This window comes from Heterodontus francisci, chromosome 7 (assembly GCF_036365525.1).
Source record: "Heterodontus francisci isolate sHetFra1 chromosome 7, sHetFra1.hap1, whole genome shotgun sequence".
Lineage (NCBI taxonomy): Eukaryota > Metazoa > Chordata > Chondrichthyes > Heterodontiformes > Heterodontidae > Heterodontus > Heterodontus francisci.
Genome location: NC_090377.1, coordinates 60531374 through 60557286, shown reverse-complemented (window position 1 = coordinate 60557286; position 25913 = coordinate 60531374). Strand labels below are relative to the sequence as shown.

General features: G+C 42.6%; 1 protein-coding gene across 5 annotated transcripts in view; it reads left to right on the top strand.

The window, feature by feature from the left end:
- tanc1a (tetratricopeptide repeat, ankyrin repeat and coiled-coil containing 1a) overlaps window positions 1–25913 on the top strand; it is a 291461-nt gene that overhangs the window by 219440 nt on the left and 46108 nt on the right. For all 5 annotated transcript variants that reach the window (XM_068035280.1, XM_068035279.1, XM_068035278.1 and 2 more), the window contains 3 exons: window positions 5773–5881; window positions 11954–12076; window positions 15394–15630. In XM_068035280.1, coding sequence (XP_067891381.1) covers window positions 5773–5881; window positions 11954–12076; window positions 15394–15630 — 469 coding nt within the window. The remainder of the gene's footprint in view (window positions 1–5772; window positions 5882–11953; window positions 12077–15393; window positions 15631–25913) is intronic.

Sequence of the window (25913 nt, the reverse complement as noted above, 5' to 3'; positions counted from 1 at the left end):
TTCAAAGAGTCTGACAAAGAGAAAAGACAAATCTTCAAAGCCAAAAAGTAATAATGAAATACATCTCCCACCTATCAGAAACACTCCAGAATTGAATGTCTTTTTCTAAAACAAAGGAGGTGTGAAGTAGCCATCTCCTAGGCCATTGTGCGATTACCATGGGTAAGAAACCAGAATGTCTCCTAATAGGATGTGAGAAGTGATAGTTTTACTGTTTAAAAAAACAAGACAGCCAGAGAGAGAGACTGACCCAGAAGGTGAAGCTCCTTGTAACTGCTGGCCATCCAGACAGCCAGAAAGCACATGCCCTGCTGAAAAAAATGTGACTTCTATATCATAAAGCAGAGAGAGAGCTAGAAGTGACCCACCAACTTCAACAGAACCTTCAATCAAGAGAGAAATCAGCAATCATCACAGGCCTGCAAACCTCTATAACTTGAATCATCTGAAGAGAATTCAACAGGTTTAGTGTAATACTACCCCCCCCCCCCCCACTGCTAAAACTTACCTACCACTTTCCCTTCTCTATCTGTTGCTTGTGTATGTGTGCGCGCACAAGTGAATGTGGATGCGACAATTTCGGGATAAGGTGCAATAATTAATAAACAATTGACTTTCTGTTGTTAAAATCCTGCAAGAAAACCTGTCGTCTGTTTATTTGAAAAATAGAACACAAAGAGGCTAAACATTTAATACAAAAACACTTGATGCGATCAGGTGGGGAGTTGAACAGTGGGAACCACCCATGTCGCACCATGTGGCCGTAACAGTTCATTTCAGATTTCTGTAACAAAGAACCATCACAAGCATGATGGGCTGAATGGCCTGTTTATGTGCTGTAAGATTGAGAAGATTTTCCTCCCATCAGTCTGGCCTGGGTTCAACATTAGTTCCTAGAAATGAAAGGACAAGTTGTAACCTAAAATGCAACTAGATTTTCCTTCGCTGAGCAGTTTAGATTGCAGTGTCTTTATATATTTTTGTTTGATTTCACAGCCTTCTGCTCATTGTTAATAGAGGAATGATTCAGCTGTCTAGAGTTCAATAATTGATGCTGTGTTTTATTTCCTTGGATTGTCTTGCATTCACCAAACCCTATCAAAATAATTCTATTGGCTAAGTGCCACATTTTTTATTTGCTTAGAGTTTGCAAGTTCTCCCTGTGTCTGCGTGGGTTTCCTCCGGGTGCTCCAGTTTCCTCCCACATGCCAAAGACTTGCAGGTTGATAGGTAAATTGGCCATTAGCAATTGCCCCTAGTATAGGTAGGTGGTAGGGAAATATAGGGACAGGTGGGGATGTGGAAGGAATATGGAATTAGTGTAGAATTAGTATAAATGGGTGGTTGATGGTCGGCACAGACTCGGTGGGCCGAAGGGCCTGTTTCAGTGCTGTATCTCTTTAAAAAAATATTGTACATCATGTAATTGCATGTGAGAACCATTTTAAAGTAAGATAGAAACAAGGGGGAAAAATCCAAATGGTTTTGATCTTTTTCATTCAGTTTCTTGTGGAATGAAGAAGTCCACTACAATTTTAGATCTGATTCACTTTTCTACTCAAGTTCTCTGCTCATAAATGTATATGACATACAAAATGGCCATCAAATTTTCCCATACCAAGCAGAAAATATCTGCAGCTTTTTAAATTGGTTTCCTTTGACTAAAGTGATGTGTGTCTGTTAGCTGTGGCTCAAATGGTAGCACTCTCATCTGAGTCAGCACCGTGTGCTTTCAAGCCCCATTCCAGTTCTCGAGCACAAACATCTAGGCTGACATTGCAGTGCAGTGCTGAGAGTGTGTTGCACTATCAGAGATGTCCCTCTCAGTGGGATCATCTGAAAAAAGGGCTAGTTTTCAAGTACGTTGATGACATCCACTTCTACCTCACCACCACCTCTCTTGACTCCTCCATTGTTGCTAAATTATCAGACTTCTCCCCTGCCTCACTTCATCTGCCAAAATCCTCATCATGCCTTTGTTACCTCTAGACTTGACTATTCCAACACACACCTGGTCAGCTTCCCACATTCTACCTTCCATAAACTTGACGTCATCCAGAAATCTGCCTGTATTCTTACTTGCACTTAGTCCCATTCACCCATCACCCCTGTGCTCGCTGATCTACATTGGCTCCCAATCAAACAACAGCTCGATTTTAAAATTCTCATTCCTGTTTACAAATCCTTCCACGACCTCGCCCCTCCCTGCCTTTGTCGTCTCCTTTGGCCCCACAATCCTCTGACATATCTGTACTTATTCTGGCTTCTCGAGCTTCCCTGATTTTTAACTGTTCCACCATTGGTGGCCGTGCCTCTAGCTGCCTAAGCTCTACACTCCGGAATTCCCTCGCTAAACCTCTCAGCCTCTCTTTCTTCCTTTAGGACGCTCCTTAAAATCTACCTCTTTGACCTAGCTTTTGGTCATCTGACCTAATATTGCCTTCCGTGGCTCGGTGTCAAATTTTGCTTTTAATGCACCTGTGAAACACCTTGGGACATTTTGTTATGTTAAAGGCACTATATAAATACAAGTTGTTCTCATTCTACAGAAAACCTTCCTGTTTCGTCCCAGTCTTCAGGTTAATATAAACTATAAAATGAAATCTATTTTGTTACTGGAAATAAGCAATGTAGAAACCATTTAATGAAACGTGTCTCTATTCTAGTTCGCAAATAAGTTGTATTAAAAAAATCAAATGGCAACAACAAATTAGGACATCAGTAATGACTGGGGACTTGAACCACTGTATCTTTTGAATGCAGCCTGTAAAATTATACATAAACAAAATACTGCAGATACTGAAAATCTGAAATAAAAATGTAAACTGATAAAACTACTTAGCTGGACAGGTAGCATCTGTAGAGAGAGAAACAGCTAAGATTTCAGTTTGATGACCTTTTATCATTGCACTTGACACCTGAACTTCTTGACTTGGAACTCCACAGGTGTTTCTAGAAACTCGGAACCCTCCCTATACTCCCAGATCCTAGACCTCCTTCCTAATATCCCTAAACCTCAGCCATTGCATAATTGAAGAAACCTGTCTCCTCACAGCTGAAACATGTCAGACCACTGAAAAATCTGCCTGCAGTACTGCTACTACTTAGGCTCTGGAGCTCATGTACCAACTAGATCCTGGAGCCCTCTTACTGTCATCAGATGTGTGTTCATATGGAAATGTGTGCGAGTCTGTGTATCTGTATGAATATAGTGCGTGTGCCTGTATGTGAGTGTGCACATAAATGCTCAGGTCTGTGTATGAATGTACGTGTGTGTGTTTGTGTATGAATGCAAGCGCCTGTGCATGAATGCACACGTTGCATGTGCGGCATCTGTGTGCGCACGCGCCTGTGTATAAATGCACACATCCCCGCATCTGCATGTGGAGGTGTGTGCCTGTCTGTACATGTATGTGGAGATGTGTGTTTGTGGCGATCTATATATGTGTGAATCTTTATACGCATGTGGAGATCTGTGTGGCACGTCTGTACACTCAAGTAATCTGAGCACACATCCATACACGCATGCGATGGGGTGTGCGCCCGAGTCTGTACATGTATGTGGAGAGATATATGTATGTGTGTCTGCATATGTATAGTATTGTATTTGTGTATAATGTATATAGGTTTGTATATCTATGTTCTTGTATTTATATAAGGGCATATGTATATCTGTTGTGTAGATACATGTGCGTTAATCTATACACGTGTTTGTGTATCTATATTTCAAATATGTATGTAATATGTAATTCAAGATCACCTCTGTTTTAGCAGAAGCCAAGTTGGTGCTTTTGGGAGAACTGGGGTGTTGTGCTAAATAGTATTCTCACAGATACTGATGGATCAGCACTGAGGGCACCTGGGATTGTGCAGCACTTGGAAAAGGAGGCCTGGAGTCCTGTTCTACTTGGAAGGAGCTACAGGGTTAGTGTGTCTCAGGGTTAGGTTAGGAATATTGCAGAAAGGAATTAGGGGAACTGGGATAGTTACAACCTTGCATCACAGAGAGGAGATCTAGGAATATTGGGAAAGTAGTCTGAGTTTGTGAGCATTGAAATGGACCCCCAGGATCTGTGAGTGGAAAGTGAAATCTTCAATCTCAAGGCCTCATGAAGAACAGCCTAGGAGTAGATTGGGAGCTGAGTCTGGCAGTGTTGGGTTGTTTGCTGTGAAATGGCAGTATTGAGACAGGCCTAAATGCCTTCCGGGAGAGTGGTGTGACATGAGCTGTCCTTGCCCCCTTTATGGTCTTTCCGGTGTCCCACTTGTCAGCCCATCTTAAACAGCTCCTTTGGAACATCAAGCAACCCACCCATTCCTCACTGGCTTGTCTTTGGACCTTAAAGCACAATTGCACAATTGATGAATTTATGATAAATAATATTTAATCATGAGTTTCCATTGACAAGCAAACCTTACATCAAATGTTTATTTTAAAATAATTTTCAAGTTTTTTTGTGAAAGAAATAACCTTCAAGCCCCAGATAGCGTTCAGAAATTTTTTTTAAACTGAATTTGCAACCAAAATGGTGAAGGGCCGAGTTTGCTAATTGGCATTGAAATCTGTTAAATCTGTTGGAAAAATAAACTGGTATTTTCTTCAGTCTTTTCTTGAAAAGTGAATGTTTTTGAAACCATCTTGTTGTATATGTCCGACTGAAGTATCCTCTAACATTGTATCTTAAAACAGTTAACATTCCCACTGTTATGGCCGCATAATGAGGGTTGTGAGTGGTTCTCGCTGTTCACCTCCCAACTGCCCGTGCAAGTGTTTTTGTTCTTAAGGTTTTTACCCCTTTTATTTTATTTGTCAAATAAACAGACAGCAGCAGGTTTTCTTGTAAGTTTAAAACAGAAGATTAATTATTTATTGAGCAACGTTCATTATCCTGAAATTGGCGCAGAAGCACCCACGCATGCATTCATCAGCGCACACGAGACAGATGGAGGGGAAAAGGGGCAAGTGGTTTGAAGTGAGGTAGGTTTTTGGGGTTCACGGTAAACTTGTTGAATCTTCTTGCAGGTCAGTTTCTTCGTTAAAGTTGCAGGTCTAGATTGGCTGTTAATTTCTCAGTTGAAATTTCAGTCTGGAGACGGGATAATTTTCAGTTCTCCACTGCACAAGTTGAAGTGTAGAACTCTCAGCAGGGCACCTTCTTGTTGGATTTTCTCTCAGCTCGCAGCTGGACAGGCTTTTGTGATGTTTTTCCTGTATGTGTGTGTCTCTCCAGAGAGCTACTTTTAACATCAAAATGGTCTCACATCTTGCTTCTGTTGGGAGACATAGATCTCCCTCCCTGTGGTGACCCACAGTTGCCCAGGATGTGGCTACTTCACACCTGCTTTGTTTGAGAAGAACCTATTCACTTCAAAAATGCTTCTTGATGGGTTCAAGATGGGTGTAATTTTTAGCTTAGAATGCATCCTTTTGTCTTTGCCAGACAGTAAGACAGTTTGAATATACAAATCTTTTGACCTTCAGCAGCCATCTTTTCAGCACCTTGTCCATTTTTTTAAAGGAAAAGTCCATTTTTTAAAACTCTTCAGTATGTGTTCTGTATTTTCAATTGCTGCACTTCACGTGAGCGTAACACCCTCCTTCTCCAATCAATATGAACTCCTTGAGAAAGACAAATACAGTGACTAACTGGATGGTACAGTATTGTCAGAGGTAGAATAGGATATACTGGACTGGAGGTGTTTAAAAACAGCTGTTAAATATATTTAACAATCAATTACAACTTTGCTTCCTTGATTCCGGTTCTCTCACAGGAATGGACATGCCCTTATGGCATTCATGTTCTCTCGCCAAGAAGGAAAACTAAACCGACAGCAGACGGTAGAATTCGGCCACCACATATTGAAAGCACATATTTTCAAGGTAAATACAGATCCAATTCGTGTTATGTAAAGAAAAGCAGAGTCTTCTATATAATTTAGGTGTTGCATTATATACCAGTTACATAATTTAAGTTTACAGAAGACCACAAATTTTAGTTTTATGTTTAAGGAGCTTGTTTGTTTCAGTTAGGGAATCCTAAATATATATGCATGTCTACCATTCAAAAGTAATTGTTGCCCATATAATTTGCTAGAGCCACCCTGTTTGGAGAAAGATCTTTCTTCATGGTGGATAATTAAAATTACCAAATAACCGGGAGCCCACAATTTGGGCTGAAACACATCAGTCAGGAAATTTAAGCACAAACTTATTGTTTAGTTTGGGGTGTCAAGTCACTTCCGGCATTGGCTTTTTCATTCCTTTTGGATGAAAAGAACCAACATGAAATAAAAACAGAAAATACTGGAAATACTCAGCAGGTCTAGCAACATCTGTGGAGAAACAATTAAAGTTTCAGATCTGTGAACTTTCATTAGAAGGAACATGAAGTTGGTGCAATATCCTGCAGAATCAGAACTGTAAATTCTGATGTAGCTTGCGCCTCTGAAAATCTGCAAGACCAGAACTACTCAACACAGAGTCAAGGAACTCAAATGTTGATGGCTGTGATGTCTGACAATTTTAAAAGATTGGCTAGAAAATAAATTGCAGTATAGTACAACTCTGGGAAGATGAGTGCTTGAACATACATCGCACACTGGAAAACCAACAAAATTTGGCCCTATAACTTCAAATAAACTGATTGAAATCCCTGGTTATAAACCAACACTGACCACCTCCAGGCGCGTATCCATTGTCTCTCGAGATAAGGAGGCCCAAAAGAAAAAAAAAGAAACCAACAGCATGTGAAGAGTAGATCTACCCAACACTCCACTTATATTGAATGGGAGAAAAATTAGGGCATGAAATCGTGAAGTGCAAATGTTGTAGGAGCATTTCTACAACCGAGAGGGAATTTTGTATTTAACAATGTCTATTAATTTAAGCACTTTGAGGCTCACAATGGGTGTTTAATGGACCCACCACTCGTCTTTTGTAACTGCCATGAGGTCAAAGGCATTTTGAGGCTGAGGCCTCGTTTGCTTGTAGCCTGCAAGGTCAGTGTGCCACACTGTCATTCTGAAGCAGCTCACAGTTGGGGGAAGGCAAGAAATGGTCTGGCTGCTGCGTATATCCGGCCAAAAGTCAGAGACTGCAACTTGGGGAGGGGGAAGGTAATGGTGTGGGAGTTGCAGTGGAGGAATATTTTTGGTCCTCATAGCCCCGTAAAATGAAAATTAACATTTTCTTTTGGGCTGCTTTTTGAGCAACGTCCAGCAATCCCTTCTTGAGCACTGCCCAAAATGACAGCATTTGGGACACCATCATAAGTGATCCAACATCATTACCCAGCTGTTATCACCTCAATTATGCTGGGCTATTTTTATACTTTGCAATTGATAGATTTTAAATCTCAGAACAGTATGATATTTGGATTTTCAACAGACCAAGCAGGTCATCACTTCCCCAATATCTACTTTTTTTGTTCATTCTTGGGATATGGGTGTCATTAGCAAGGCTGGCATTCATTTTCCATCTGTAGCTAACCTGGGAAGATGGTGGTGGGCTGCTTTCAAGAACCAATTGTACGATTATTAGGTTACTAACCAGAATACTAATTGTTAAAAATCCAGCCATTATAAACTAGCATTTAACTTTATTAGAACCCTTCTTTGTAGTATGGTAAAGTGGGAAAACTTAGGAAATAGGGCACAGAATAGACGAGATGTCAAGATAGAGGAATTCTGGGAAATTGTGTCAAGTTATAAAAGTTTACTTATAGCAAAAAGAGTCAGACTTTGAAGGCAGTCTGTGAGAAACAGCTTGTGTGAGAACACTGCAGATACATCTCCCAACACGATAAGGAGCCACGGAATGTAAAGCATGGATTTTTAAAAAATTCTTTCATGGGATATGGGCGTCGCTGGCTAGGACAGCATTTATTGCCCATCGCTAATTGCCCTCGAGAAAATGGTAGTGAGCTGCCGCAGTCCATGTGGGGTAGGTAACCCACAGTGCTGCTCGGAAAGGAGTTCCATTTTGACCCAATGACAGTGAAGGAACGGTAATATAATTCCAAATCAGAATGGTGCGTGGCTTGGAGGGAAACTTGCAAGTGGTGGTATTCCGATGCATCTGCTGCCCTTGTCCTTTTAGGCAGTAGAGGCTGCGGGTTTGGAAGATGCTGTTGAAGGAGTCTTGGTGAGTTGTTGCAGTGCATCTTGTAGATGGTACACACTGCTGCCACTGTGTGTCGGTGGTGAAGGGAGTGAATGTTGAAGGTGGTGCATGGAATGTCAATCAGTCAGGCTACTTTGTCATGGGGTGTGTGCGTTGCTGGCTAGGCCAGCATTTATTGCCCATCCCTAATTGCCCTTGAGAAGGTGGTGATGTGCTGCCGCCTTGAACCGCTGCAGTCCATGTAAGGTAGGTACACCCACAGTGCTGTTAGGAAGGGAGTTCCAGGATTTTGACCCAGCGACAGTGAAGGAACAGCGATATAGTTCCAAGTCAGGATGGTGTGTGGCTTGGAACTTGCAGGTGGTGGTGCTCCCAAGCATTTGCTACCCTTGTCTTTCTAGTTGGTAGAGGTCGCAGGTTTGGAAGGTGCTGTCTAAGGAGCCTTGGTGCGTTGCTGCAGTACATCATGTAGATGGTACATACTGCTGCCACTGTGCGTCCGTGGTGGAGGGAGTGAATGTTCGCGGATGGAGTACCAATAAGAACATAAGAACTAGGAGCAGGAGTAGGCAATTCAGCCCCTCGAGCCTGCTCTGCCATTCAAAATGATCATGGCTGATCTCATCTCGGCCTCAAGTCCACTTTCCTGCCCGTTCTGCATAACCCTTCAACCCTTTACTAATTAAAAATCTGTCTATCTCCTCAAATTTACTCAATGTTCTGACATCCACTGCACTGTGGGGTAGTGAATTCCACAGACTCGCGCCCCTTTGAGAGAAGTAATTTCTCCTCATCTCTGTTTTAAATCTGCTACCCCTTATCCTAAAACTATGACCTCTAGATTGCCCCACCAGAGGAAACATCCTCTCTACGTCTACTTTGTCAATCCCCTTAATCATCTTGTATACCATAATTAGATCTCCTCTCATTCTTCTAAACTGCTTTGTCCTGGATGGTGTTGAGCTTCTTGAGTGTTGTTGGAGCTGCACCCATCCAGGCAAGTGGAGAGTATTCCATCGCACTCCTGACTTGTGTCTTGTAGATGGCGGACAGGCTTCGGGGAGTTGGGAGGTGAGTTACTCGCTGCAGGATTCCTAGCCTCTGACCTGCTGTTGTAGCCAAGGTATTTATGTGGCTACTCCAGTTCAGTTTCTGGTCAATGGTAACCCCTAGGATGTTGATAGTGGCGGATTCAGCGATGGTAATGCCATTGACTGTCAAGGGGGAGATAGTTAGAGTCTCTCTTGTTGGAGATGGTCATTGCCTGGCAATTGTGTGGTGCGAATGTTACTTGCCACTTATCAGCCCAAGCCTGGATGTTGTCCACGTCTTGCTGCATTTCTACCCGGACTGCTTCAGTATTTGAGGAGTTACGAATGGTGCTGAACATTGTGCAATCATCAGCGAACATCCCCACTTCTGACCTTATGATTGAAGGAAGGTCATTGATGTAGCAGCTGAAGATGGTTGGGCCGAGGACACTACCCTGAGGAACTCCTGCAGTGATGTCCTGGAGCTTAGAAGATTGACCTCCAACAGCCACAATCATCTTGCTTTGCGCTAGGTATGACTCCAACCAGTGGTGTTTTCCCCTTGATTCCCATTGATTTCAGTTTTGCTAGGGATCCTTGATGCCATACTCGGTCAAATGCAGCCTTGATGTCAAGGGCAGTCACTTATATCTCACCTCTTTAGTTCAACTGTTTTGTCCATGTTTGAACCAAGCCTGTAATGAGGTCAGGAGTTGAGTGGTCCTGGTGGAATCCAAACTGAGCATCACTGAGCAGGTTATTGTGAAGCAAGAGCCGCTTGATAGCACTGTCGATGACACTTTCCATCACTTTACTGATGATTAAGAGTAGACTGATGGGGCGGTAATTGGCTAGGTTGGACGTCTTGCTTTTTGTGTACAGGACATATTTCGGCAGATTTCCACATTGCCGGGTAGATGCCAGTGTTGTAGCTATACTGGGACAGCTTGTCTAGGGGCGTGGCAAGTTCTGGAGCACAGGCCTTCAGTAGTATTGCCAGAATATTGTCAGGACCCATAGCCTTTGCAGTATCCAGTGCCTTCAGTCATTTCTTGATATCACGCAGAGTGAATCGAATTGGCTGAAATCTGGCATCTGTGATGCTGGGGACTTCAGGAAGAGGCTGAGATGGATCGTCAACTCGGCACTTCTTGCTGAAGATTGTTGCAAATGCTTCAGTCTTACCTTTTGCACTGATGTGCTGGGCTACCCCATCATTGAGGATGGGGATATTTGTGGAGCCACCTCTTCCAGTTAGTTGTTTAATTGTTCACCATCAATCACGACTGGATGTGGCAGGACTGCAGAGCTTAGATCTGATCCGTTGGTTGTGGGATTGCTTAGCTCTGTCTATCGCATGCTGCTTATGCAGTTTGGCATGCGAGTATTCCTGGGTTGTAGCTTCACCAGGTTGGCACCTCATTTTGAGGTATCCCTGGTGCTGCTCCTAGCATGCCCTCCTGCACTCTTCATTTAACCAGGGTTGGTCTCCTGGCTTGATGGTAACAGTAGAGAGGGCAATATGCCAGGCCATGAGGTTACAGATTGTGGTTGCGTGCAATTCTGCTGCTGCTGAAGACCCACAGCGTCTCATGGATGCCCAGTTTAGCATTGTTAGATCTGTTTGAAATCTATCCCATTTAGCATGGTGGTAGTGCCAGACAACACGATGGAGGGTATCCTCAATGTGAAGGTGGGACTTGGTCTCCACAAGGACTGTGCAGTGGTCACTCCTACCAATACTGTCATGGACAAATGCATCTGCGGCAGGCAGATGAGGACGAGGTCATGTATGTTTTTCCCTCTTGTTTGTTCCCTCACCACCTGCCACATACCCAATCTAGCAGCTATGTCCTTTAGGATTCGCCAGCTCGGTCAGTAATGGTGCTACTGAGCCACTGTTGGTGATGCACATTGAAGTCCCCCACCCAGAGTACATTCTGTGCCCTTGCCACCCTTAGTGTTTCCTCCAAGTGGTGATTAACTTGGAGTACTGATTCATCAGCTGAGGGAGGGCATTAGGTGCTAATCAGCGGGAGGTTTTCTTGCCCATGTTTGACCTGATGCCATGTGATTTTATGGGGTCCAGAGTCGATGTTGAGGACTCCCAGGGCATTCCCTCCTGACTGTATACAACTGTGCCGCCAGTTCTGCTGAGTCTGCCCTGCCAGTGGACAGGACATACCCGGGGATGGTGATGGCAGTGTCTGGGACATTGTACGGTCTGATTTGGTGTGTGTGACTATGTCAGGCTGTTGCTTGATCAGTCTGTGGGACAGCTCTCCCAACTTTGGCACAAGGCCTCAGATGTTAGTAAGGAGGACTTTGCAGGGTCGACAGGGCTGGGTTTGCCATTGTCTTTTCCGGTGGCGAGGTTGATGCCGAGTGGTTGGTCCGGTTTCATTCTGTTTTATTGACTTTTTAGCGGTTAGATACAACTGAGTGGCTTGCTAGGCCATTTCAGAGGCGACTTAAGATTCAACCACATTGCTGTGGGTCTGGAGTCACATGTAGGCCAGACCAAGTAAGTACAGCAGATTTTCTTCCCTAAAGGACATTAGTGAACCAGATGGGTCCCATGCCATGTCCACCTTTTCTGTCTGTACAGGCCGAACAACCCTGAGGGTTTCTTAACCTGAGCTGAAACCACAACTACAGTGGGTTTGGTTCACAGTTAATAAAGCAGACAGGGCTTTAACATATTTAAATGTTAACTAACGTATTTAAGGACTTTAGAAAATAATATATAATGGATTTGATTTTGAAAACTAATAATTTTTGTTTTTAACTTATTTGTTAGGGCCTAAGCAAAAAGACAGGAATCTCTTCTAGTGTCCTTCAGGCTCTATGGATAGGCTATAGCAGTGATGGATTGTCTGCTGCCCTCACATCCTTACGAAATCTTTACACTCCCAATGTGAAGGTAAGAGGATTGCAGTGACATTGCTTTTTTCTACACTGTAAACAATGCTTTTGGGCAAGATTAACGTTTTCCCTTCCTACAGAAATAGTATGGCTATCTTTTGCAGAATTCAAAGCAGAACTGGAAGTGGTACTTGGGATGGGCTTAATGATAGAGTTATGAATTGACATGCAGGACCATCAGTTTGCGATAGCTAAATCAAATTCCATTTTTATGGGGGGAATTTTACTGGCGTTTTATCAGCAGAAGAGTTTATGTATGGTGACTCAATAAGTCAAATAATGCTTTTAATTACATGAGGTTCTTGGATTTCACTGCTGTTTTGAGGATTGCATTCAACAATTTTTCCTGTTCTGTGAAAAACTAAACTTGTTGCCTTGTTAATGAGTAGCAGAAGTTTGCAAGCTGAGAAGAGATGCCTGAAAGAAAGCTACTGAAGTATACAGAATTGGTGGCTGAGTACAGAAGTGCTAGAAATATGAGCTGTTGGCAGTAGAAATGGAGTTGTGAGTGAGTATGGATGGCGCGGTTCTTGAGGCTGGGAATAGGAGAACAAAGACGTAGTGTGAAGAAGAGAATTCAGTGTCCAACAGAGGTTATCGGTGTGGATTATTGTCGCATGCGAATGAGATTAGGATTAAAATAATTGTGAAGAAATTAGTGAGCATGGTGTCCAGTAGCTTCACGGGCTGCCTCCCTAGGTAGAGGAGGAATATTGAGGAGATGCCCTCCAGCAATTCATGGGGAAGCAGCAGTTTTCCTGTTTGTGTGGTATATATTACCCATTTTAAACACGTATGTGCATTCTGTGCAATGATCTGTTATCTACTACTTCAATTAATCTGATACTAATGTAGCTGCCACGTCATTGGTCATGTAGTGAAACGGATTATCCGCACGGGTGGTTAATCAAGGAAATGGGATAAAGCTGCCCTTTCGAACCCCCGCAATTTCACCTAACAGCCTTACCTCTCAACTCGGTCATCGGAACTTTTGAGGTAGAGGCCTGCTACCCAACCCGAACCCGACGGGACCTGACAACATCTGTCGGGGTCGGGTCGGGCCCATCTTCAGGGTACGGTGTTCGGGGTCGGGCCAAGTCCAAGTCGAGTCGGGTCAGGCCAGACACACACGGTAAGTGCTCTGCTGCTAAGTATTGAAATTTTTAAAAAACTTACCTGAGCTGGGAGTCCGGGACGAAACTGAGTCTGCGCAGTGAGCGAATGATGACGCTATGACGTCATCATGCATGTGCTGCAGCTTCGTGGAGATTCAGAGTCCGAAGGTAAGTGAAGGAATGGTCGGGTCGGGCTTGGGAATTGGGCCGGGTTGAGCTCGGGACTTGGGCCGGGTCGGGCTCGGGTCCGCGGTGGTTCGGTTGTGTTCTTTTTTCCCGTCCTGAGCAGGCCTCTATTTTGAGGCTTCAAATACCCATGTTACTATCACCACTTCCCCATTCTCAGCCGGCTCTTGTATTTAAATTCCTGATTTAAAGTATTTAAGGCCAAGTTTACTGCTCCTTAAAATTATTGGATGGAAAATCAAGGGTTGAGATTGCACATCTTCCCATTCTTGTGCAGTCCTTATAATCAACATAAATTTCCAATAACAAGTAAAAATTGCCCTATAATGTAATCAACAGTTCTTCATTTACACAGTTTCAAAATTGTTACTTTTAAAAAAAATTCCTTAAGCTTCAAAATGACTGGGAAGACTATTTTTAACTAAATTTTCAACAGTAGTAAAGAGGTAATGAATTTTTTAAAAATCAATTTTTAATCTATTTTTCCTAACTAAGCACAATTTTTCTGTGGACAGTTCATAATAGAAAAACAGCATTTATTAATAATGTCAAACTTCATGAAATAAAGCATCTGGGAATTCAAAAGCCCTGTGGGAAAAGCAAAGAAACTGTAAAATCTACGTAGCATAAATGGAATACCCATTTACTCTTCAAATCATAATGAAGCTGATGCATGCTGAGAAATTCTGCAAAATGCACATACTCAATGCACTGATGTCGTTGAAAGCTGTATTTTTAGCTCGCAACAGAAATATCCAGTCGAAGCACAGGCCTTGAGACAGGCTTTGGCCTTGAGTAAAAACAAAGATTCAATTGATGATTCAATCACTTTACTGTGAAATATGAATTTTTTTGTTTTTATTTTGTTTTAACACAGTTTGAATATTAGAAATTTCAATTGCTGAGGAACAAGTCCCACTGAAGAGTTTTTTCCCAGAAGCATTTTGATTGATTTGACACATTTATCAATTGAAAGTTGTAAAATGTTGACATGTTCAACTAAGGGTTTGTCATCAATGTTGCCTTATGGATTTCAATAACATGGGTAATTTAGAATGTTAAAGTTTGATATAAGAGCATGACAAAGAAAGTAAGGTTTCTGGATAGAAACATATGTATTATTTTGGGTAGATTGAAGCCAATATCCACTACAATTAAGAAGGATAGATGTATTTAAGGGGAAGCTGGATAGGTACATGACACAGAAAGGTATAGAAGGTTATGTTCAGATTAGATGAAGGGGGCTGTGAGGAGGCGTGTGTGGAGCATAAACCAGTTGACCGAATGGCCTTTTTCTGCGCCGTATGTTCTCTGTATCTTGCATTTATACATCTGCATCCTTAGAACATCATTGAGATGCCAGAACACTGGGAGAATTTTCCTGCTCCTTTTTTTGTAATAGGATCTTTTACGTTCACTTGAACAGGTAGATTGGTCCTTGGTTTAACGAGTTGTTGAAAAACAGCACCTCTGACAATGCCCTCAGTACTTCTGACAGAATTCAGAGGAATGTTGGTTATCATGAAGGTATTAGTGGTCATGAGTGCATTTGATAGAGGAAAGGTAAACATTAGCTGTAATCCATGTGGGTTGAGTCAGAGTTCAGTTAAATTGTGATACAGTTAACTTGTTACAAATGCGTTCCAGTTTGTATCTGTCGGAACATGATCAATGTAAAGATTTCAGTTTCATAATTGTCAATCTGCAAGAAAGTGGAGTGATGCCAAAAGCCAAAAATAAGATCACTCTTGTGTTGTCTTTCTCATATTTTAAAAAAAGCACACTATAAATTTGCAAGCAAAATTGTCCAGAGTTTGCTGATATTGCTTCCTTTACACTTTATAGTCAAGGTGTCCTGGACCAGTTTTAGAGATATTGAATGCAGCAATATCTCAGATTTTTTTCCTCACATCCTTGCAATGAGTGTATTCTTAATCCCACTGGAATATATAAATGTTAAATAATTAAAGTAGGTTTTGGAGTAATATTCTTCTATTTCTGTAACAAATTGCAGGTGAGTCGATTGTTGATTTTGGGAGGAGCCAGTGTGAACTACCGAACTGAGGTCTTGAACAATGCACCCATCCTGTGTGTTCAGTCACATCTTGGTCATCAGGAAATGGTAAATCTGCTGCTTGAATTTGGAGCTGCAGTTGACCATGTTTCTGAAAGTGGTATCACCCCATTTTGTTATGCTGCAGCTGCAGGACATCTGAATATTGTGACTCTTCTGTGCAAGAAAGGAGCAAAGGTAATGATGCTTACCTCTTAACTGGTGCCTTTATTGGAGAATCATAAAATAGACTATTTAAGTACTAAATATATTCCCAAAAATAAATGTTCTATATATCTTTGTCAAGTTCAATAGTAATTTTCTGCATTTGGGTTGTTTTTCCCAAGCCGTCCACAATTATAGTATTTAAGAGGAACCACGTGCTATCCAGTCTAAGTTTAAAATGGCAAAAATCAAATGGAACAATTTATTATACCTTGTGACTGCAAGTTAGGAAAAATAACTGAACAACATTATTGAAGCACTTTTCAAATAGTTCCTATTTTATTGAAACACCTTTCAACAAAATCCCACAGTCAGTGAATGACCAGCTAACCTGTTTTTGGTGGTGGTGGTGGAGGGAGGGATGATCTCCAGGGCACTGGGGGAAAATCCCTTCTCAAATTTATGGGAACTTTTACATCCATTAAAAAGGCAAATGGGGAATTCCATCACTGCTGCATTGAAGTGTCAGCATAGATTACATACCAAGCCTGTCGTGGGGCTTGACGGGGCAACTGTCCGATTTGGGTGAGTGCTACCTAACAAGCCAAACTGATGCAAGTAGGTTTGCCTTGTATCCCATTGCAGGAATCATAGTACAAAATGTGGTTCCAAGCAAGGAGCTGTGCTCATAGTGAGTGAATGTAAAAAATTCGGGGCAGTCATGTTTCATATCATCTCTAAGCCAAACTTCCTACATGTGCATTTAAGTACTTTCTATGAGTGGGGCTCCCCGCTGGAATCGAGGAATTCATCTGTAGCTTTGTACGTTAACGTGACTGTAATTAAAGAACAGTATCAGTACTGTTTCTGAGTGCATATTTGTGTGTTTGCATGTATATATTATGGGCTAGAATTTTCACATTAATAATGGTATGTGAACAAGGAGGCAGGGATATGCTGTGAATTGTGAATCACCGTAAGGTGCTGGGTGATTAGTGTCATTCCACCATTAACTTTGTGAAAACAGCATCTCACCATTAACCACCTCCTGAGCTTCATGAAGTTGCTGCACTTGCACATCAATTGCCTATTAAACTCGCCACAGAAAGTTAAGTCTATTAATTAACAGCATAAACAGTCTTTTAATGACATGATGATTAATAACGTCTGCCAATCAACTTTTCTGATCCAGAAAGTGAACAATTAAAAGCGTGGAATCTCTTTCTTTAAATCATGAATTGTTGGAGATTTTAAAAATGTCAAATATTAAACAATTACAATTTCTCTTTCTTTTTCTCTGACTTCTTTCTCAATGCAATCTTTGTTGTACTTGATTTGACATTGAATTCACCCACTGCAATTCACCCATCTTCTCTGTCACTCCTCTGTTTATTTCTCAATCTTTAAAGCTGCAGTAAATTCTGGCCTGTTGTTGTATCATAGAATTATAGAATCATGCAGTACCAAAAGAGGCCTTTCAGCCCAGTGTGCCTGTGCCAGTTCTTTGAAACACCTATCCAATTAGTCCCATTCTCCTACTCTTTCCCCATAGCCCTGAAAATGTTTCTTTTTCAAGTATATCCAGTTTCTTTTTGAAAGTCATGATTGAATCGTCTTCCACCATCCTTTCAGTCAGTCCATTCCTGATCATGACAACTTGCAGTATGAGAAACATTTCTCATCCACCCTATGATGTATATGTTTGGGAGCGCGTACACTCCTGTTTGGTACTGTAAAACCTATGTTTGGTGGCACAGTAAGTAATGCAGCTGTTGAGACTAGGTCAGTTGAAAATTTTTGAAACTGTGATTGATCCAAAATTAAGTAAGGACGTAAAGGGATATGGAACCAAGGTGGGTAGATGGAGTTTAAGATGCAAATTTTCTTTAAAATTATACATGGGATGTGGGCGTTGCCGGCAAGACCAGCATTTATTCCCAATCCCTAATTGCTTTTGCGAAGGTGGCGGTGACCCACCTTCTTGAACTACTGCAGTCCAGGTGGTGTAGATAAATCCACAGTGCTGTTAGGGAGTTCTGGGATTTTCACCCAGTGACAGTGAAGGAAAATGATATATTTCCAAATTAGGATGGTATATGTCTTGGAGGGGAACTTGAAGGTGGTGGTGTTGCCATACGCCTGCCTCCTCTGTTCTTCTAGGTGGTGGAGGTCACGGCTTTGGAAGATGCTGTTGAAGGAGCCTCGGAGAGTTGCTGCAGTGTATCTTGTAGTTAGTACACACTGGTGCACCCCAGTGGTAAAGGGAGTGAATGGTTAAGGTGATGGATTGAGTGTCAATCAAACGGATTGTTTTAGCCTGGATGCTGTTGAGCTTCTTGACTGTTTCCTTGGAGATGCATTCATCCAGGAAAGTTGAGAGAGTATTCCATCACATTCTGACTTGTACGCTGTAGATGATGAGCAGGCTTTGTGCTAGGTATGATTCCTGCCAATGGAGAATTTCCCCCGGATTCCCATTGACTTCAGTTTTGCTAGGGTTCCTTCATGCCACACTTGGTCAGATGCTGCCTTGATATCAAGGGCAGTCAGTCTCACCTCACCTCACCTCTGGAATTCAGCTCTTTTTTGGATTAAGGCTTTAATGAGGTCTGGAGCCACGTGGTCCTGGTGAACCCAAACTAAGCTTTGCTGAACAGGTTATTGATGAGTAAATACTGTTTGATAGGACTGGATAGCACCTTCCATCACCTAGCTGATGATTGAGAGTAGATTGATGGGGCGGTAACTGGTTGGATTGGATTTGTCCTGCTTTTTGAGGACCGGCCGTACCTGGGCCATTTTCCATTTTGTTGAGTAGATGCCAGTGCTCTCGCTGTACTGGAATAGCTTGGCTAGGGAAGCGGCTTGTTCTGGATCAGCATCAAGTCCTGAAGGACATATTTGCCAGACTGGGCTCGCTATAGCTGGGATGTTGTCGGGGCCCATTGCGCTTGCAATATTCATTGCGCTCAGCTGTTTCTTGATATCATGTACTGCTGAAGACCGGCATCCATGATGCTACAGACCTCAGGAGGAGGCCGAGTTAAATCATCCACTGGGCACTGCTAGCTGAAGATAGTTGCCAAAATGTAAGCCTTGTCTGTCTTTTGCACTCACATGCTGGGCTCCACCATGATTGGGGATGGTGATCATGGAATCTCCTCCTTCTATTAATTGTTTAATCGTCCAGCACCATTCGCGACTGGATGTGGCAGGACTGCAGAGCTTTGATCTGATCTGTTAGTTGTGGGGTTGTTCAACTCTTTCAATAGTATGCTGCTTCTGCTGTTTAGCCTGCATGTTGTCCTGTGTTGTAGCTTCACCAGATTAGCACCTCCATTTTTAGGTATGCCTGGTGCTGCACTCTTAATTGAACCAGGGTTGGTCCCCTGGCTTGATGGTAATGGTAGAGTGAGGGATATGCCAGATCATGAGGTTACAAATTGTGGTGGAATGCAGTTCTGCCGCTGATGATGGCTCTGCGCTGCCCAGTTTTGAATTGCTAGATCTGTTCTGAATCTATCCCATTTAGCACGGTGATAATGCCATCGAACACGGTGGAGGGTGTCCTCCGTGTGATGGTCGGGCTTCGTCGCCACAAGGACTGTGTGGTGGTCACTTCAACCACTACTGTCATGGATAGATACGTCTGCAACAGGTGGATTGGTGAGGACGAGGTCAAGTAGGTTTTTCCCTTGTGTTGGTTCTCTCTAAATGAATCGCGGTACAGGTTTGAGGGGTTGAATGGCTTATTCCTGTACCTATGTTCCTAATTTATTGAGCTTTGTTTAGCTGTAGAAGATGCTGTTCGGTTTCCTGTTACCTGGTTTTGAACTTTTAAAAAGGGTATGATAGGTTTATCTTGAGTTGTGTGCTGCCATTTCCTCAGCCTGTTTAGAGGCAGGAAAATCCATGTTGATGCATGAATTACAAATTATGTTTGACATGGGTCCTGGTTTAGCAATACTGTTAACTGAGTATTGCATTCTTTGTTAGTTTCGTACTTGAGGTCAAAGAATCTGCTGAATCAAGTGAAATGTGCTGTATTGATTTTCTGCTCCTTTTAACATGATTTATAGTTTACAGGGTTTGATGGTGTTTATTTTTAGTTATATAAAAACTAGGGGGGATACAAGAATATTCGTTTCCATTCAGTGAGCTAATTTGCAGTAACCAGCTACATTACGACATATTCATAAAAATCATAGAAAGTTTATGGCACAGAAAGTGGCCACCTGGCCCATTTTGTCTGTGCCAGCTGAAAAACATTCCACCCATTATAATCCCACCTTCCAGCATTTGATCCACAGCACTGCAGATTAAGGCACTTGAGGTGCATATGCAGACTTCTTTTGAATGGGTTGAGGGTTTCTGCCTCAACTACCCTTTCAGGCAGAGAGTTCCAGACCTCCTCCACCTTCTGGGTGAAAGAACTTTTCCTCATCTCCCCTCTAATTTTTCTACCAATCACTTTCAATCTATGCCGCCTTGTCACTGACCTCTCTGCTAAGGCGAATAGATCCTTCACCTCCACTCTATCCAGGCCCCTCAAATGTTGTACATTTCAATCAGATCTCCCCTCAGCCTTCTCTGTTCCAAGGAGAACAACCCCAGCCTATCCAATCTTTCCTCGTAGCTGCATTTTTCCAGTCCTGGCAACATCCTCGTAAATCTTCTCTGTACCCTTTTTATAATGACATCCTTTTTATAATGAGGTGACCAGAACTGCACAGAGTACTCCTGTTGTGGCCTAACCAATGAGTTACACAGTTCCAGCATAACCTCCCTGTTCTTATATTCTATACCTCGGCTAATAAAGGAAAGGATTCCATGTGCCGCCTTAACCACCTTATCGACCTGTCCTGCTATCTTCAGGGATCTGTGGACATTTACTCCAAGGTCCCTTACTTCCTGTACTCTATGCCTCTCAGTATTTTCCCGTTAATCGTGTATTCCTTTGCCTTGTTTGACCTCCCCAAATGCATCACCTCACTTTTCTCCAAGTTGAATTCCATTTTCCACCCATCTGACCAGACCATCAATATCTTCCTGCAGCATACAGCTATCCTCTTCGCCATCTACCACATGGCCAAACTTTGTGCCGTCCGCAAACTTCTTGATCTTGTCCCCTACATTTATGTCCAAGTTATTAATATATGCCACAAAAAGCAAAGGACCCAGTACTGAGCCCTGCAGAACACCCCTGGAAATAGCCCTCCAGTCGCAAAAACACCCATCAAAAATTACCCTTTGTTTCCTGCCACTGAACCAATTTTGTATCCACCTTGCTGCATTTCCCTGGATCCCATGAGCTTTTTTTTTTAACCAGTCTGCCATTTGGGATCTTGTCAAAAGCCTTGCTAAAATCCATGTAGACCACATCAACTGCTCAACCCTTATCAATCTTCCTTGTTCTTCAAAAAAAAATCGATCAAGTTGGTCTGACAAGATTTTCCCTTAACAAATCCATGCTGACTATCCTTGATTAATCTGTGCCCTTCTAAGTGACAGTTTATCCTGTCTATCAAAATTGATTCCAATAATTTGCCCACTACTGAGGTTAGACTGACTGGCCTGTAATTATTTGGTCTATCCCTTGCTCCCTTTTTAAACAGAGGTACAACATTAGCAGTCCTCCAATCCTCCGGCACCACACCTGTATCCAGCGAGGACTGGAAAAAAGATGGTCTGACACTCCGCTGTTTCCTCTCTTACATCTTTTAACAGCCTGGGGTACATTTCATCCAGCCATGGTGATTTATCATCTTTCAAGGATGCTAATCCCATTAATACTTCCTCTCTCCCTATATTTATCACATCCAATACTTCACACTCTTCCTCCTTAACTACAATATCTGCACCGTCCCCCTCTTTCGTGAAGACAGACGCAAAGTATTCATTAAGAACAATACCAACATCTTCCACCCCTACACATAGGTTGCCTTTTTGGTCTTTTATGGGCCCTGCTCTTTCCTTAGTTATCATCTTACTCTTCAGGTTTTGATAAAACATCTTTGGGTTCACTTTGATTTTGCTTGCCAATATTCTTTCATGCCTTTTCTTAGCTTTCCTAATTTCCTTTTTGATTTCACCCCTCCACTTTATGTACTCCTCTCGGCTTTCTGTGGTACTGAGTTCTGGGTGTTGGGCATAAGCTTTCCTTTTCTGCCTTATCTTACCCTGTAGGCTCCTTGACATCCATGGGGCTCTAGATTTGGCCGTCCCACCCTTTTTGTGGGAGCATGTTTACTCTGAACCTTGAATCTTCCTTTTGAATGCCTCCCACTGCTCTGACACTGATTTACCTTCAAGTAGCTGTTTCCAGTCCACTTTCGCTAAATCAGTCCTCAGCTTAATAAAGTTGGCCTTGCCCGAATTGAGAACTCTTAACTCCTGTTCTATTTTTGTCCTTTCCTATAATTATGTTAAAACTGACTGAATTTTGATCACAACCACCAAAATGCTCTCCCACTGCCACTTCTTCCACCTGCCCATCTTCATTTCCTAAAACTAAAACTATGCCCACTCTTGTCGGACTTGCTACATAGGGGGCAAAAAAGTTCTCCTGAATGCGCGAAAAGAATTCTGCTCCCTCAATTCCTTTCACACTAAAACTATCCCTGTTAATATTGGCGTAGATAAATCCCCTCCTATTACTGCCCTATTGTTCTTGCACTTCTCAGAGATTTGCCTATATATCTGCTCTTCTATCTCCCTCTGACTGTTTGGGAGTCGATAGTGCACTCCCAGCAGTGTGATTGCCCCTTTCCTGTTCCTTGGCTCAGTCCATATGGCCTCATTTGATGAACCTTCCAACGTATCATCCCTTCTTGCAGCTGTCATAGTTTCTTTGATCAAAATTGCCACTCTCCCTTCTTTCTTATCCCCCTCCCTATCGTTTCTGAAAACCCTGTAACCAGGTAACCAGGAATGTTGAGCTGCCATTCCTGTCCCTCGAGCCCTGTTTCTGTAATTAATAGCTATGATATCATACTGCCACGTGTCTATCTGTGCCCTCAGCTCATCTGCTTTATTTGCTATACGCCTTGCATTGCAATAAGATACCCTTGAGCACAGCCAAACTTTTTTTTTTATTCTCTAACCTTTGTTTCTTCTGTTTTCCAGACTCATCCATTAATATTCTGCCTTCCATTTTCATTTCTGATTTTGTCCCAACTGAGTCTACCTTCAGGTCCCCATCCCCCTGCCAAATTTGTGTAAACCGTCCCCAACAGCACTAGCAAAACTCAGTCCCGGTTCTGTTCAGGTGCAACCCATCCGGCCTGTACAGGCCCCAGATCCGGTCCCAATGACCCAAGAATCTTAAGCCCTCCCTCCTGCACCATCATCCCAGCCACGCATTCATCTGTCTTATCCTTCTATTTCTGTACTCACTTGCGCATGGGAGTAATCCATAGATTACTACTTTTGAGCTCCTCCTTGCTAATTTCTTACCTAGCTCCCTAAATTCTGACTGCAGGACCACATCCCTCTTTCTACCTATGTTGTTGATTCCAATGTGGACCATGACTGCTGGCTGTTCACTCTCCCCTTTCAGGATGCTCTGCAGCAGCTCAGTGACATCCTTGACCCTGGCACTAGGGAGGCAACACACCATCCTGGATTCACGTCTGCGGCCACAGAAACTTCGGTCTGATCCCCTGACTATTGAATCACCTATCACTATGGCTCTTCCATTCTTCACTGTACCCCCCTGTGCAGCCATCCGCAGTGCCATGCACTTGGCTCTGTCTGCACTCCCCAGATGAACCATCACTCTCTTCAGCATTCAGAACTGAATACCTGTTGGAGAGTGAGGTGCAAACAGGGGCCTCCTGCACTACCTGCATGTTTCTGTGGGGTGACCACATCTATAAACGTGCTATCTGCGTAGCTCTCATCCTCATGAATGCACCTCAGTGTCGCCAGCTGCCTCTCAAGTTCCAAAAACCAGAGCTCAAGTGCTTCAATTGACGACACCTCCTGCACAAATGGTTCTCCAGGATATGGGAAGCATCCTGGAGCTCTCACATAGCACAGGAGGGCACTCTCGAGGTTGAAGTGACCCTGTCATACCTTTATTTCACCCTCTGCTACCGCTTTACAAAACAAATGTTACCAATACTGGACGGCACAGTGGCGCAGCCTCACGGCTCCAGCGACCCAGGTTCGGTTCTGGGTACTGCCTGTGCGGAGTTTGCAAGTTCTCCCTGTGACTGCATGGGTTTCCTCTGGGTGCTGCGGTTTCCTCCCACATGCCAAAGACTTGCAGGTTTATAGGTAAATAGGCCATTGTAAAAAAAAAAAATTGCCCCTAGTGTAGGTAGGTGGTAGGAGAATTGAGGGAAGGTGGGGATGTGAGAGGGATAATGGGATTAATGTAGGATTAGTGTAAATGGGTGGTTGATGGTCGGCGCGGACTTGGTGGGCCGAATGGCCTGTTTTAGTGCTGTATCTCTCTATGACTCTAATACTAAAACTACTAATAAAACCTTACTAGTACTGATAAAACCTACCACTGATCAATACAGCTCACTAGTTAAAATAAACCTTACTCAAAAAAGATAATACTCACCAGTTACTCAGTTTTTCCTTATTAATACTTATTGTTTTCTCGTTTTTAGTCTGCCAGTTATTGAGATGCAGTATCTAAGCTGCAATACTCACCTATCTGCCTCCCTTGATGTCACACCTCTTTTTTCCTCTTTCCAAATGCGGTCTCCAATTGGTTACAGGCAATAGCGAGCCTCGCTGGTCTTGCTGATTCATGCTGTTTATGGCCCCGCTGGTCTCGCTGACTCGTGCTGCTCTGAGTGCAGTCCAATTTGCTTTTTCTTAATTAATTTATAGTTCCCCTCTTTACTGAGCTCCCTCACTTACCAAACTCTCCTCTTCACACTCTCTGCCCTGTAGCAGCACTCAATGCAGGCTAGCAACACTGAGAGTCCCCTGAATTTATACTCTGATAACAATGCTGCGTCAGCTCTGCTAGAGCTCAGAAACCAGTTTAAGCTAGCTACCGAATTAACTAGCTGCAGCTACTCAGAGAACTTGTATACCCCTGTTTAAACTGTATGAAACCTAACTTACCTCTTAACTTAAACAAGAATTCCAATTAATTGCTAAATGTAAACAAAACAAAAACTAGACTTTAGAGAGATTAACCCTTAAAATCCACTCACTTGCCAAACTCCCTTCTTCACACTCTGTGCCCTCCAACAGCACTCAGTGGGTACAAAGTTACACTCCAGTTCTTAGAGAACGAGGGCTAATTACATGAATGGTCTTTGGTACTGAGCAGGAGCAAAATACTTGATGAAGCCTTAAAACATATCAGTGGGTTCCAGGAATTGTTGTAATTTACTAACTTTGTTCAGTGTTTACCATACCAATTTATCGATCACCTTTTGTCTTTTGAGAGGGCAGCTGGAAAGTTATAACTCTAAAGGGAATCTGCCTTCACTATTTCTCCCTCTTCTGTTGATGTAAAATTGAATACACAGAGTTTTGATGGTTTGGGCTCAACGCCATGTACAAATGTTTTTATGTAATAGACAGTAACTTGGGTTCAGTGTTGGGTGGGTTAATAAATCATCACATCTCTATTACTTTGTGAACCAGAGGAGTTTTAAATTAAATGTTGTAATCTTAGTGAATCTGCTGTTATTTGCTAATATTTAATTTTTATATATATTTTATCCATAACTTTAATTAATCAGTCCTGAGTGCATAGTGAACTATCACAATTTAGTGTAACTAGCAAGGGTAACACAGATAACTAAGCAATCTCTTGTGATTATCTAGTTTATGGCTGATAAAAGTTTGTGAACAACACAAAACTTGGAAGTATTGTGAACTTTGAGGAGGATTGTGATAAACTTCAAGAGGACAAAGACAGGCTGGGGAATATGTGGACAAGTGGCGGATGAAATTTAATGCAGGGAAGTTTGAGGTGATTCATTTTCGTAGGAAGAACGAGGAGAGGCAATATAAAATAAAGGGTACAATTCAAAAGGGAGTACAGGAGCAGAGGGACCTGGGAGTATCTGTACACAAATTATTGAAACTGGCAGGCCAGGTTGAGAAAGCAGTTAATAAAGCATACGGGATCCTGGGCTTTATAAATAGGGGCATAGCGTACAAAAGCAAGAAGTTATGATAAACCTGTATAAAACATTGGTTTGGCCTCAACTGGAGCACTGTGTCCAATTCTGGACACCACGCTTTTGGAAGGATGTGAAGGTATTAGAGAGGGTGCAGAAAAAGTTCACGAGAATGGTTCCAGGGATGAGGAGCTTCAGTTACTTGAATAGGTT